This window comes from Molothrus ater, chromosome 2 (genome assembly GCF_012460135.2).
Source record: "Molothrus ater isolate BHLD 08-10-18 breed brown headed cowbird chromosome 2, BPBGC_Mater_1.1, whole genome shotgun sequence".
Lineage (NCBI taxonomy): Eukaryota > Metazoa > Chordata > Aves > Passeriformes > Icteridae > Molothrus > Molothrus ater.
This window is the reverse complement of record NC_050479.2, coordinates 91,712,301-91,727,764: the sequence shown is the minus strand read 5'-3', so window position 1 is coordinate 91,727,764 and position 15,464 is coordinate 91,712,301. Positions and strand designations below refer to the sequence as shown.

General features: G+C 47.4%; 1 protein-coding gene across 1 annotated transcript in view; it reads right to left on the bottom strand.

The window, feature by feature from the left end:
* Nucleotides 1-2,252: 2,252 nt before the first annotated feature.
* Nucleotides 2,253-15,464, bottom strand: part of CASQ2 (calsequestrin 2) — a 34,985-nt gene continuing 21,773 nt past the window's right edge. The window contains exons 7-11 of the mRNA XM_036392720.2: nucleotides 12,091-12,136; nucleotides 9,306-9,360; nucleotides 8,572-8,672; nucleotides 8,108-8,182; nucleotides 2,253-4,403 (exon numbers count right to left, since the gene is read on the bottom strand). Coding sequence (XP_036248613.1) covers nucleotides 4,194-4,403; nucleotides 8,108-8,182; nucleotides 8,572-8,672; nucleotides 9,306-9,360; nucleotides 12,091-12,136 — 487 coding nt within the window. The 3' untranslated portion in view covers nucleotides 2,253-4,193. The remainder of the gene's footprint in view (nucleotides 4,404-8,107; nucleotides 8,183-8,571; nucleotides 8,673-9,305; nucleotides 9,361-12,090; nucleotides 12,137-15,464) is intronic.

Genomic DNA, 15,464 nt, shown 5'->3' with positions numbered 1-15,464 from the left:
GGGAAGTGATATGTTCCTGTCTAATTAATTCTTTTCCAGGGAATAAAAAGCAATGTTTTCAGTTTGGTGTTAGGCAGATGTGCAGACAGACACGGAGAAGCAGACGGAGTCCTGGGCTCTGTGTTCACGTTGGTGTCTGGCTGAGCAGCTTCATTCTGGGCCGGGAAGCGGCTGAGATCTCTGGTTTCACTATGGGGCTGTTCCTTTCCCAGGGGAGACAGGAGACTCATCACTCCTCAGAAACATCACAAAAACTGCTGACCCTGAAAACATGGAGTAATCTGCGATTTCCAGAGTGCCTCCCTTGTCCTTTCCTCCTGCAGCTGCTTCCCAAATGGTTGACATAAACTTGGGGCACTTTTGGGTTCACAGAGCCTCTACATCAGCGATGGCTGCAAAGGCAGAAACTTTCTCCTTCATGCTGTGTATGAGACCTGCAGTGTGCAGCTCCTGATGGGTTTCCTTCTCCCTTGATTGTTGCCCATGAGCAGCACAGGGTGTGCTGTGGTACAGCACCCCAAACAAACCCCTCAGCCCTCCAGCCCTGTGTCTGGGGACTGGGAGAAGGTGCTGCACAACTTGGTGTTCTTGCCACATATCATGTTTTAGGAGAGTCCTCACTGTCACTGGGGACAGATAAGACCACATGTTGGAATACTTTAGGTAATACCTTGACAGTGGTGGGTTAATGGTCACCTTAGGGGTCTTTTCCAACCAAAATGATTGAATGATTCTGTGAAGAAACTGATCAGCTTGAAGCACTTGTGGTTGGATGAGGGCGAAATACAATTCCTGTCTTTATCTGTATAAAGACCTGTTTAATATGTCTAGTTAACATGCTGGAGCAAAAGAACTATTTGTGAAGAGAGACGTGCTTGTTAAGCACTCAGTGCTGCCCACGTACACAAATTTGTATTTTTTTAATAAAGGGTTTTTTGCAGGTTCCTCATCCAAATGTGCTCTTTCTTCTCAGTGTATAGTGGGCAGGGTTAGGCTGGCTTTGCTCCTCAGGGCCACCAGTGCTTTTTAAATGCCAGGTGTTCCTACTTGTGACAGAGGAGCCCAGGAGCACCTGGGCCTGTGATCTTGTGTGTCATCCCCCCACCACTGTCTTACCTGTCCCTGCAAGCAAAACACTCAAATTCAAGCTGCCCTCTCCTTCACAAGGGACATGGTGTCCTTCAGCTGTTTGGTCATTAGGATCTTGGGCAGACAAGGTGTTAATGGGAAAAGCCTTGCTGCCCACCCATCCTCAGTGCTGCAAATCCTTCCTCTGTGGCAATGCTTTCCTAACTTTTTATGTGATTGTCCCGAAAGCTGATGATAAACAGTTCCTGTTTGTGGGCAAAGTCAATGCTGAGAATTGTAATGGCAGACTGAGGGAAGAGAGAAAGGGCAGCCCCATCCCTGGCACCATGAAGGAGTGGCAGCTGGACGATTAGTTCTTTCCTGCATAACTCAAGGGAAACTTTCCATAAACAACTGGCACCACTCCCCAGTATGAGTTCAGCCTCTACACTTCTACATTATTTATTTCTTTTCCCTCTAGAGGTCTCTTGCTCTGACATGTTCAAGTGCCTGTGGAACACCTGTGCACTTGAGCATGTCCCTAGTGCTGTCTGCAGGGTCTACCTGGGCACTCTGTGCCTCTCAGAGCATCTAGAGTGGGGCACTTCAGAGCAAAGGGGCATCCAGAGGGGGAGAGGACCTCACAGAAAGCACTCAGGCACTCGGCATGTCTGGAGATTGTGCCAGTAAGGAAAGGCAGTAGAGGAACTTTTCATTATTCTTTGTGTTTGGAGTGACCATGAGGAGGCACATGGTCATTGCAGGCTGTTACCTTATGCAGGGTGAAACTGTGCATGTTTGGGCTCCTGGGAATAGCCCAAAGGTAAAGATAAGCTAGTTCTTTCCTCAGGTCAGTAGTTGTCCCTTAATCACAGGCCAGGAGGCTACCAGAGGGCTACTTCTGCCTCTTCTTGCTCCTTATCAGTGTGGGTGAATGAGACCTTGAGTCCTGCTCACTCCTCTCTGAGCTGGGGTCCTCCAGCAAAGCTTGAGGAAAAAGGAGAGTGCTGGGCACCCTGTCAACCAACAGAGAGTAGGGTGTGAATGGAAGAGAGGAGGAGACCACGCTGACAGCACACTGAATTTCAAGACTTTTGAAAGTAATTCATCACCTCAGAGCAACCAGTTGATTGTTCTCCCTGAACAAACTTGGTTCATCTTCTAAGGAATCATAAGAAAGCACGGAAGAGCAAATGGTTGACCTGAGGGCTTTGCTGCCCTGTCTATTCTTTTAACAAGCTGTGTCTGAAAAGCACATTTTGAGGGTTTGATGCTCAGCAAGGACCCAACTTGGCCTACAGCCATCTACCATGTTAGCACAGTATTCATTCTAGTGCATAGAGACAGAGAGAAATCCAGCTATGTGTTGTTCATACTGGTATTTTCCAGCAAGGGGACATGGCACATATGGGAACATATCAATACATCAGCTTTTTCATACCAGTAGTTTCAAATTTCTATTTCAGCTAATGTAGAGAGAGGGAGTCAAAGAAACTGATCAACAGGCAGGAAAAAAATCTATAAAATCTTGCTTTGCAGTTCATCTGATAAAGGAAATATATAGTGTGTAAACCTTGTTTCTCACCAAGATTCACATTTGTGTAACTCTGATTTTTCTGTCCCTCGCACTGTTATTTCCCCTCACATCACATCCCTTTGTCCTAAGCCAGTAAAAGGATGGTCAGAACAATGTTTTTTGTTTGTAGCAAGAGAGGAGATGTGTACACTACCTATGCTAGCAACTCTGAACAACTGCAGAACGTCTTTATAAATGTATTTATAAAGATAACACCATCTCTGAACTCTCCGTTCATTGCACTATTGCCAAACATAAGAAGCTGAGACAATTGAAATCTGCCAGCATGGGAAAGCAGGGAGACCTAATGCTGCCACAGTGACCTGCACATGGATGGTGCTGCACTCACCAGGGCCATGGTACAGACCCTGGGCTTTGTGAGTGACCCCCTTGACTGCAAACTGGCACCCTGAACTCCTTCTCAGCCTGCAGCCAAAAGAGGCTTCTCACATGGGATATCTGAGTCTCTAGGCAGGGAGTAACTGTGCAACTAAATACTCAAAAGCCAAACAGCTTGAATCCCTACACTGCTCAGACCCCAACGCACCTCATCCACTATCTAATATATTTGGATGGATGTGTTCCCTCCTGACATCTTGATCATGGGAAAAGATGCTACATGGGCTTTGGATGAAGAGTCAGCAAAAGATGGAAGGTCATGGGGAATAGGAGTGCTTCAGGATGGGCCCCTGTGGATGTTTCCATTGGTTTGGCTCAGTGCCATGATCTTCAGACTCAGTGGCTTGGACTCACACTGGGCTCAGAGCTGGACCAGCCTATCCAGCTGTTCAGGAACTCATGAGCTTTGTGTCTCATATCAGGGTCCCTGCACTGACTCCAGCTGTGGCCTGAGCTTTCAAGAAGAAAGAGGTTCAGACAGGGGACCCAGTGTTTGGTTTTGCATTGTGCTGCCAGACAAGAATATCCTGTTGTTATGTGGAATCACTGAAAACTTTAATAGCATCCCTAAAACCTCCCTCCCCTCCCAAAGCATTTTTCTGGCTCTTAGCATGTTAGGGAGTAGCTACAGACTCCCACAGCAGAACTTGCAGGATTGAGTGGTCTTGGCAGAGTAGCTGCAAAGGGCATTGTGTTTAATAAAAGGGCTAGACTTTACAGTTAGGGTTTTCCCTATGTCTTGAAGTGAGATTTGGTCTTTGGATGTTAAGTGCTGGGCTGATGAACACAGAAAATACAAACTGGCTCCCTGCGTCCCTCTGGCAGCAAGCAGGCAGGCACTTTTCTCCTGCCCTGGGACACTGGGGCAGATTCCCTGCAGATTCCTACAGTCCTTGCTAAGGAGGCGTGATTTGCAGCGGTGCTGGGCGCCTGCAGGTGCTGCCCTCCGCAGGGGCAGTCCCGGTGGCTCAGCACCGCTGGGAATCAGGCGAGGGGCTCCCGGGCAAGGGCGAGGGCAGGGGGAGCGGGGCCGGGGGGAAAAGAGGAGCAGCGGTGCTTGCTGATGCTCAAACAAAGGTCTTCCGATGGAGGGACCTGCCGCAGGGCCGGGGCGCTCGGGCCCCACAAGTCAAACTGCACAGAGTCACAGTTAGTCGTCGTCGTCATCATCGTCGTCATCGTCGTCATCATCGTCGTCATCGTCGTCATCATCGTCATCATCATCATCGTCGTCATCATCATCGTCATCATCATCCTCGGTGTTTATCTTCCCAGAAAGCACGTCCTCTATCCAGTCCTCCAGCTCCTCGGCTGTGGGCAGGTCGTCATCATCTCTGATGTCCATCCAGACACTGTCAGCCTGTGGGGACAGGTGATGAGGGTCAGCTGTGCTCAGGGACACAGGGCGGGACACAGCTGTTGGGGGGTGAGGGCAGGAGCACGGCTGGGATGCAGGGCATTGGCTCCCTCTTTGTACAGCCTGTGGGCAGGCTCAGCCAGAGCGTCCCTCTGCCCATGCACTGGGATCCCCACCTCCCCCTGGAGTGCTGCTGTGTCTGACCAGGGCAGTGGGACTGGTCAGCACGTTTATGGGAGTGTCTGGTGCTGTGTGCCCTGATGATGTGTGCCTGCTGCCTATGGCTGTGAGCAGGAGCACTGACCACCTGATGCATTCCTCACTCCATCTGGACAGTTCTGTGGACTCCAAGTCTATGTAAAGAGATATCCAAGAGACCTCTGCCAGCACCTGCTGCATCACCCCAGTTTGCAGAACATCACAGTGGTTCCCTCCTTCCATCCAGAACCCTTCTGGGACCTCTTCCTTGGAGCCTTCACAACCCCCTGTCAGCATCCTTTCTCCCCAGCCTCTTTTACAATCACCTTTGCCTCAGGACCTTGCTCTGGACTCTCCATGTGTGATAATGGCTCCTGCTCTTGGAAGACCCTTCCCTTAGATCATCTCGGCCATGCTCCCATGCACACCCACAGATCTCAGCTGAAGAGTGGTGAGAAACACCAATGCCCTGGACTGCAGGTGCCCCTGCTCTTTCCCCCCAGCTGTCTTCATTACTTCCATAAACCAAAAGGGATGGGAGAATTCAGTATGAAGACAACAACAAATTTGTGACTGTTACCCAGGGACAGCAAGATTATTTGGTCTTTGAGGTCTGGAAATGAAAGTTTTCCTCTCTGTTGTGCTATAGGTTCCTTGGGTAAATGCCTGGATAAGCCCCTTTCTGTTCACTGTCTCCCCTCCATAAAACAGGATCAGCCTCTGTTTCGCAGAGGCACTGTGAGCTTATCTCATTCAGCATTTGATGTTGCAGAAGCAAGTTCACATATCAGAAGACAACTACCAGCTTTTGCAAATGCATCTAACTTCTTTCCTTGTCTGTGGTATTTAATTCTCTTTGTTTACGGCTTGCTAAAAAGCCAGACCAATTTCTGCTCAAGGAAAGCTGTGTCTCCCATACAATATTTTCCTCCTAAATCACCAAAACTGCAATAAAAAGAACCCTGGAGAGGCATGTAGTCCTTGCTTCACTCAAATGTTAATGTTCCCAACCTCAGGACTGTTCGTGCAGAAAAAAGTGACACTTTTAAATAATGGGAAGAGGAGTGGCTCCATTTCACCTCAAGAAGGTGCTGTGCAAATAAAGCAGTGATATTTTTCAGGGCATCATGGCCCTAGTCCTGAGCCACAGTCACCACAATGTGATGAACCAGGTAGGGCTGCTGGGAGCTCTGGTGTTTGCATTGGCAGGTTTTTACAGAAGTGATGGGGTCACGAGGGTTATGTCCACTGAAGCCAACAGCAGTGTTTATTTTCACTCTCTTGTGCAAGTCCCACTCTGTACCTGTGTAACTTGGCTGGATGCAGTGATGTAACACTGAAATAATAAAATGAGCTCAATGTTTGTTTTAGATATCACCTGCCAACCTAGAACTTTCTTAAATCTCTCTCGAGAAATAAAGAAAGGACTTAAGAGGAATGAAATAAAACCTGCAAATACTGTAATCAACAGCCTGAAACATTTACTATATCAAAGCCAGATAATGCAGGAGTTTTTACAGGTCTCTGAGTGACTGCTGAATAATAAGGCATATGTTCTTACCTAATTCTGCTTTCTATATGATTCTCAGGCCACTGATAATCCCACTTCCATGAACTTCCATTGAGTGCTGTTTAATGTAGCTTTGACGTGACTTAAACATGACCAGTCACAGTAAATATAAAGAAGGGAGATACTGTGTTAAGGGCATAAGACTGGAAGACTTGGGCTCTCTTTCTGGCTTGTCCATTTATTTCTCTCATGGTCTTAGATGACAGGTGCTATTTTGGCCCTTTTTCCTTTTGTCTCTCCCTTAACAATTCTGCTAAGAAGAATTAACTCACTGGGTCTCCACTCTCTAGGGGTCTGTCCCATGGTCTGGTGGAGTACTGCTCTAGTACAGGCAAAAAGCTCCCGTGCAGCCAGGGCTGAAACTACTTCCTGACTCCCAATTCAGCCTCTCAACCACCTCAGTGGGATAAGCAAGATCCAAGGACTTTGCTTTCTTCATGACACCATTGCTTTGCCTTCCCCACCAGGTCTCCTGTGTTACAGCCTTTCAGCATCTGTAACAGGAGGCACAACCATCCTGTACACCCTCACTGTCCCTCTTTTTCTGGGCCGGTACAGGAGAGATGATGTGGAGGCTGGAAGCAAGGTCAGTGTTGAGCCAAACCAGCACCCAGCCCCACACATTTGTCCCAATTTTAAGTCCCTCTCTGCTCTCTTCTGATGAAATATCGAGTTCACTTATGACTCAAATTTCTAACATGAAGTCAAGCACCAATTTACAAGCACTTCTGCAGTGGAGAGATTTCTGCTTCCAGAGACACTTATATACCCACACAGGTTCATTTTAAAGAGCTTAAAACAAACACCCAGCACTTAAATGTTAAAAATAAACTAAGGTAACAGTTTAGGCAGGAGCATGCTGCATCTCTGATCATCTGGGCTGATATTGTCAGAAAGAGGAAAGAATGGTTTCTCTCTGTGTCAAGGCTGTTCCATTGCACTCAGCAACCCTCTGAGATCTCTGCTGGTGAGTGTCTGACGGGTCCCTCTCCCACCTGCCTTAAAAGCTCACAGTGCATGGGCAACCTGAGATCAGTCCCATGATTTCTGGTTTGAAGGCTACCACAGTGAAAGCACAGGCTGCTAGAAACCTGTCCCAATAGCACAGCTGTGGGTGCTGTGGGTACTGTTGCTCCCTCAGCTGTGCCAAAGAAGCACCTCTGCCTCTGCAGGTCTCCCTCTGCAGCTGCTCCTGTGGGATGGTGTGGAAACCTTCACTGTCACCAGGTGGGGGGCAGCCAGGTCTCTTCCCACCCAAATCCCACCAACACTTCCTGCACAGCAGTGGCTGAAGGGGAGGGAGGCCTGGATGAACCCCAGTGCACCCTCCTTACAGCAGCAGGATTCCTTGATTACCAGTTTATGCTGTACTTCTGTTAAAGCTGTGTATTTATTTAGCTTTTTTCAAGCTGTGCAGTTTCTCCCTGACATCTGCTGGGGACAATCTTTCCCTCCTACACTCAAGCTGTGCCCTTTTGCTTCTGTAGAAAATAACAACCTCCTTTTACTCCTCCTCCCCTAAGCATGGCTTTCTTTTCCCCCTACACACACTTTTCCTCCACAAAGCCACTCAAGCTGTCGGAGCAGGGAATGGACAAAGGCGAGTGCTGTCAGTCGGGGTGGAAATGCAAGACCTTGAAACCAAACTGGGCAAAGCCCTGAATCCCAGGCCACAGAGGTTGGTGCTGTCCCCAGCAGATGTGGTTTGTGTGTGATTTGGCAGCAGAAACACACTCAGACTAAAGCCCTCAAACCTGGCATCAGACGTGTTACAAACCCTGTGGCCTGTGGGAAGGGTGAGGCCTTTTCCCTGTTCTACCTCCCTGTTCTACCTGCACTTAACAGTGGAAATGCCATTGATTCCAGCGTCCCTCTGGACCCAACCTTTCCAGCACCCTAATTTTGGGATCACTGGATTTTCTGGGCATGTGCTACTCACATCTGTGACGTTCACCACCCCGATCTGTGGTCTGAACAGGTCGATCTTGAAGGTCTTCTCCCAGTAAGTGATGAGCTGCAGGAGTGAGACACAAGGCTCAGACAGGGGTGTTTGCAAGGCCCTGTTGCATTATTCAGTCAGCTGGGCTGGGGATGAGGAATGTGCATCCATGTGTGCACGGCGCGGGGGGAGAGAGGAGAGGCTGAATGCAAGTTTGGGTTTGGGCTGCCACACGTGGCAAAGGAAAGCGCTGACTCCTCCGGGGGTGTTCCCGAGACAACGCCCTCTCGGGAGGCAGACCCAAACAAGCAGCTTTCAAGGGCCACTTTCCCATCCTTCCCTGTCCCACATTCCCTGGGGCAATTCCTGCACTCCCGTGTGCACATGCACACCCCCACACACCCCCTCATGCCCATCCCATCCATGAATTGAACCAAGAAAGGCAAAGAGCCTCTGCCACTCACCAAAGGAAAGTCGTCAGGGTCAATCCAGACAATGCTCAGGTCGGGATTATCCGTGTTGTCCCTGGCAACCTGCTTCAGGATTTCCAGGAACTCAAAACCATCTGAAATGATATATGAACCACTGCAACTCTCCTGCAAATGCACAGGCACTTTTTGCTTGTGGGGTTTCCAGCTTCCCTGGCTCCCCTGTGCACACAGGAGTTGTTTATAGTTCTCATTAAAATGCTGTCTCCCAGCGCTTTCTTTTGATAATAAGGCTTTTAATTTCAAGCATCCTCCTCGGGTATTGAAATTAGTTACACATGAATTAAGCCCCATAATCCTTCCGTGGAGTGAAACAATGTCACTATTTTCTTGTGGTGAGGAGGAACTGAGCCCCCAAGAGGCCAAAGCTTTCCGATTTGCTGATGGCTCTGAGAAGCACCGATGCCACGGCTTTTCAGGAGTCGGTGGCTTTGTGTTTCCCACATGCCTATCCCACAGCCAGCCCTCAGCACTCTCCCAGAGCTGCACAGCAAGATGGATGCAGAGTTAGGGAGCAAATCCTGGTACTGGGGTGGAAGGAATGATTTTTTTTTTCCCAGACAATCATCCATTTCTATCCAAAATTTGATCCTGGCTAGCACACCTGCTAGCATAAACACCCAGTAGGTGTCTACAATGCAAACAAAGTATATGAAAATACACTTTCTTGAAGGATGGAGAGTCACACAAGGAAGAAAATAGGCTCCTACCTGGGTCATCTTCTTCAGCAAAGGCTACGATGTGAATACCCTCCATGTCATCCTCCTGGAAACAACACAACTATTACTGATGGGCCAGGGAGGGAGGACAGAGTCCGGGTGATTGCTGGAGATAGAAGCAGTGGGATGCCTTCAAAAAGGGCAATTACAAAGGGAGGCTTGACTAGAGCCCCACTGAGAAACCAGAAATGGGAGCTGAGGTGAGGCTGCCTCATGAAGGTATTTAGTGCTGAAGGGGGTAGTGTGGGCAGTGTTGCTGAAACTCTTCAGATAAAAATTAGGTGGGCACCATGATGGCAATGGCAAGGGAGCTTCTGATGATGTGAGGCAAAAGCTTCTCTGCAGAAAAGGTCAAGGGCTCTTTAGGATGAGAATAGAGGCTCCCCCTTCATGCCTGAGACCAACAATCCTCATTAATTTTCAGCTCCCAGGGGATGGTTTGCAAGGAAACAAATATCTGCCACCATGCTCAGCTCCTTTGTGGCCAGCAAAGGAGGTTTTCTCACAATATGAGAGGCAAGGTGGTTCATTTGGGCCCCTATTTGGAGGTGAAGGGTCTCTGCTTTAGGTGAGGGTCTCCGAGAGCAGTGAGGGAAATTGAGTGGGGGGCTCATTTCAGGGCTCCAGTGAGTGGAGGACAGAAATTACAGCCTGGTGGATTACTTTTCTCCATGAAACACATGAGTAATGATATTGGCAAAGGCCAATGGATCTGCTGGCCAGTTCATCATCTGCCTGCTATGAATGTCATCTCTGAATTATCCCATGGATCGGTTTCGCCTTCCTCACCCGCTGTCGGTCCCAGTTTCCATTTCAATTGGTTTTAATGCAAGCAAAAATTCCCATCTAAATGCTAATTTCTTTTCCCTTCTGAGCCCAGAGGTGAAAAAGCCACCATCAAATACTGAAAAGGAAAAAAACCCCTGAAAGATTAAGTGGAAAACATTATCTCTAAAAACAATAGCGGATGCTCAGCCTTTGTGGACCGTCTTCAGGGAATACGTTTTCACCGGGACATTCCAGGCAGATTTACTTGGGATTCAGACCACTTACAGCTGGCAAAATTTACACTGTTGCTTTTTCTTCATATTCAGCAGCAGCATTGTCAGACAGCAAAATAAAAAATATATCTCTATATGCCATATATAATTACATGTAGGTACCGATATAATGCAGCTCTATTCTGGCCTGCAAGGCAGCAAACGAAACTGGACGAACTCCAGTGAAGGCAGTGAGGATGTTGTGACCTGGCAGTGAGATCAGAATCCAGCCCCCTGCCTTCTGTAGCTATGAGCCCACTGCTCATAGCAGAGGCAAGCTCTGTATTCCCAAGCTGCTGGTTGAGCAAGCATCCCACCATTGGGAATTCACACTTTTCATGAGGCTGTTTTAGAATATGGCCAGTATGAAAGTGAAACCACTGCATGTGTAATTTGGGTCTCACTGAAGCGCCATTAGAAACCTTGGAGGGGCTTTGGTGGATCTTGGAAGCTGTGTTCTATACAGAATCTGTATTTCAAAACAAAATGAAAAGCTATTGTTCCTAAGTGACTCATAACTCCTGGTTCAGTTTTATTACCTCTTGCCTTGCTGCATTAAATACTCCCAAGGTTTTTGCCACTTTGGAGTCCCGTGGTGTTTCATGTTACACAGCCAAGAAGGGGACATCTAAATGCTGTTATAAATGTGTCAAGTCTTTTGGAAGAATGACTGCATCGTCCTTAGTGTCTGTAAAGCACCTGTTTAGCCTTGTTTTTCAGCATTCATCTGGCACTTGAGAGCCCCTGACTAGCTTTTAACACCATATTCACTCACAGTGAAGGGAGAATTTTGTTATACACAATTTTTCTTTCATTTTCACCCTTCTCTTCCCCACCCCTGCAGACCCCAAGAGTTCTCCGTGTACGATAGGGGCCAAAATGCAGGTTAGTTCTTCACAATTGCTGATTTCCATCTTGCTTGCACTGTGAGAAATGCAGTCAATACACAATCTGCTTTGAAGTCTGTATAATTAACTATACTGCCTGCCTTCACTTCCATTTTGAATTGTTGAAGTGCTCTTATACTTTGACAAGGACATGTAGTGACAGGATGGGGGAGAGTGGATTTAAACTGAAAGAGGGTAGATTTAGACTGGATGTTAGGAAGCAATTCCTTACTGTGAGGGTAGTGAGGCACTAGAACAGGTTGTCCAGAGAAGTGTTGGATGCTCCAGTCCCTGGAAGTATGCAGGGTCAGGTTGGATGGGGCTTTGAGCAACCTGGTCTAGTGGATGGTGTCCCTGCCACAGCAGGGGATTGGAACCAGATGAACCCGTTGAAGGGTTAAGGTTTAAGGTCCTGTTGAACCCAAACCAGTCTATGATTCTGTGAGTTTCCATGAGACATCTGCACAGTGAGCAGGCCACAGAAATCACCCCACCAGCAGCTCTGGTGTCCTCAGCATTTCGCTGAGATGGAGCATCCTTGGGCAGGATCACTCACAGGCTCCACAGCTGCCTGGCACACTGCTTAGCTTTCCCTCCTCCTTCCCTCTGAGAAGCAAGCAGGAGCCAGCCCAGCTCTCCATCGCTGCTGTGCAAAGCCTTTGAGCACCCTGTTTGAAGTGAGGCACTAGGCAGCATAGACAAGGCTTTCCCTTTTTCCCAGAAGAGAGAGAGTAGCCTTGCAAGGAAGGAAAGGTAATGTTTTGCCCAGGCAGAGGCTGCAGCTCTTGAGCAGCAGTTTCTTGTTGGAAGCTGGCAGGGGACACGATGGTTCCCACCACACGTGCTTACCCATGTTTCAAACATGTCCTCTGGGCGCAGCTTCCTCAAGGTGGCCCTGCAGGGGAGACAGAAATGCTCTTTGAGGACATTTCCAGCACTGCCACATGTGACACTGTCAGCATCACGGGAAAGGTCACCATGGGCAGGTTTGGCTGGTGGCTGGAGTCAGCCACCACATTTTGAATGCAAGAATGGGGACACTGTTGGTCAATTTATGCCTTTATTTTTGGTGATAAAAACCTGCCCATGGCCCCACTGGAGTCACTGCAGCCACTATTTCTGCTTGGGAAGATGAGACACCTCTCTGTGCTGGGATGTGCTGATGAATTAGTCCCACATATGGCAGACCGGTCTGTCTGTGCTGAGAGCATGAGACAACAATCACTTTTGTTTTGGAGTCCCTGGGACATTCCTAATGGGCTTTGTCCCCCCTTTCCCCTGGTTTCACCCCAGCAAAATTTCAGAACAGAAATCTTTCCCACCTCTGCAGAAGCAAAGAAGACAGAATTAACTCTGGGAAGAAAATTAGGATCCTAACAACTACTGACAAGAAAATTTAAACCCTAAGACTGGTCAAAAAATTATTTTTGAGAAGTACTTCGTAAAGGAAAAAAGATTCATTTTCAGACACATCTGTAGCAGGAAGCCTGGCAGGTTGAGAGTTGACTGGTGTTAGAGGGGCACCCAAGGAACACAAAGCCATAGAAGATGAACACAAAGCCATAGAAGACAAAAACAAATTATCCTTTGCACATCTGCTTGCTGTGGTATCAGCTGTTTGGGGAGGATCCCCCAGCAGAGCAGGTCTCCCTGGCTGACCTGCCCCAGGACCTGCTGCAAAGAGAGGTGTCAGTCTGTGAGGTTTTAGAACAGATTGGTAGGAGTGGCAGCATGTTGGCAGACCCAGGTGGAATAAGTGAGATGTGTAACCTGTCACTTCAGTTTGCCTAACAAACAGAGCAATGGAAACAAGGGAACATTTTTTAGAGGTTCCTAATGGACCTGAGGAGCCACACAACTGAGCTCCAGTTAGATCAGAGAAGGAGAATCTCCTGTGGATTAATAACATTGAAGGGTGGAAATAAATGGTCAGTTTTCATGACAGAGGGAATCCACCAATTAAGATCCATAGCATATTCTTTGGCATGATCATATGCATAACATATCCTCACATAATCTGAAAAAGATGGGAAATAGGAATATGGCAGCATCTGCTTATCATATCCAATTCTTTGGCAACCAACAAAGGCCTGACTATGAGTTGATACAGAAGATCTCCTGAGACTTGAGTGTCTGCATGATAGACAAACATATAGCAAGTAACACACTTGCAGAAAACCGACCCTGAGCGTACAGGTGCAGCAATTGGTTCTAAATTAGTTGTAATTAATTTTTGCCTCTCAGGAAAGGAGCCCAGGTGTCACAAATTGAGAAAGAATCAGCTCCAAAGGAAGAAGGCCAAAAGAAGGTTGCAAATAGTTGGGAAAAGGCCAAGGAGTAAAACAGACCATTATGGCAGTGGACAGCTACAGTGTGAGCCTCCACAGTGAAGTTATGTGCAGTTCTGGTCATGCCATCCCAGAAATGATATGGACAATTGAAAAAGGCACTTGGAAGCGTGGGAGTGGTGAGTAAAGATATGGAAGGACCTCTATTTGGTGAAGATTAAATAGATAAGAATTCTTTATCTTGTGAAAGAGGTGACTGAAGAGGGTTTTGGCAAGTATTCTAAAAAATGGGAATGGTAAAGAAAACATGAATAGCTTAGAACATGGCCACAGCTCTAATGACTTTAAGGTTGCAGATTTGATCCCTGCACAGGTCATTCTCTTAAGAGTTGGACTTGATGGACTTGTGGGTCCCTTCCAACTCAGAATATTCTGTGATTCTCTCCCTACCTTAAGTATTAATCATTGTTCCTCTTAAAAAAGAGTTAGTAGGTGCCCAGAGAAATTATTAGGTAGCAGGTATAAATGAAACAAATAAGAATGGTCTTTTGATACAATACATATTTTAGCTGCTGATTTGGTACATTCAGTATCAAAACGGATATAAGGTAAAAACAGCTATAGAAATTGAAGAAATAGCCACCAAACACAAGATCAGGGATACAGTTTTTGAACTAGCAGGTCCTTTCATTGTTGATGGTCCAAAACTAGAGATTAAATCAGGTGAATGTGTATTATGTATTTAGGTGTACTTGTACTTGGCTTTTAATACACTTTCCCTAGCTGTTCTCTGGGGGAAGCTCTTGGGGAAAGGAAACTCAGTGGGAAGGATCTGGGCACACCCACGTGTGCTGATTGCTGTGTTCACTCTGGATACTTCCCTGTGTTGCAGGAGCGAGGCAACTGGGGTTTGGGTTAGTAAGAAAGAGCAGAATTCAGCCCCTATGTGGCTACATCACTTGCAGACAAGTGGGGGTCCAACCCCAGCATTTTGCATGTGAAAGAGGCGCCAACCCAGAGGACTGCACCATGTAATTTGTATTTGTGCCACTGAGAGTGAAATCTGGGCTGAGACCTTGGAGTGGCAGTGACCACCATACTCAGATGGAGACCCACCTGTGCAGCCTTGGATGGATCACCCCATGGTGCTGAGCACCAGCTTCCTGACCCTTCTGTGGAGAGCATGGACCTTCCCACCACAGCCTGCAGCTGCCCAGCTGAGCTGTCTGTAGGGAACCAGCACATGGCTCCTGCTGAGGTTGCTTCATTTTAATCCACAGATCCTCTCCATGACTAATTCCAGCCTGTGGCTTTAGGTCCTTTACTGGTGGCAAGGCAGGATGAAGCACTTCTGCTCTGAGAAGCTCAGCATGAGATACTGGGAACATATCACTGTCACTCCAGGCTTCTTCCCCTGCCATGGCAGCACCTTGGCAGGTTTGGGATGTCAGACATATTGTTTTATGGACTCTTTTTATTTATTTTCTGAGCTTTGGCACTTGCAAAATACATGCCCACCCCCTATCTTCTACCAAGCACTGCAAAACATCCTGAAATATCTAAGACTTGGAGAAATTGCACTGCAATTTTGTGCTGGTGAAGAGTTTGCCTTATTAGGATAGAATTTAGATGGCTGTATATAATCAGTCTTCTGATGCCGCTGCTTGACAGAAAGAGCTTGGTGAAAAGAAAATGGGAAGGACTAAGGCTAAGAAGCCTAGAAGGTCAGCAAAGTGAATTGTGGGTACATGGAAGATAGAGAAGCCCTTCATATTTCAGAAAAAGCAGAGAACTGTTTCTGGTGAGTCTCAGATTCTGGAGATGATCTCTTGTCTGTGTGAACACAGACCTCCAGCTGAACCTGATTTGAGATTCCTCTCTCCATATAGATGGCCCTGCTTTCCTCAAACTCATCTGGCCCCTTGATTGTCTGCT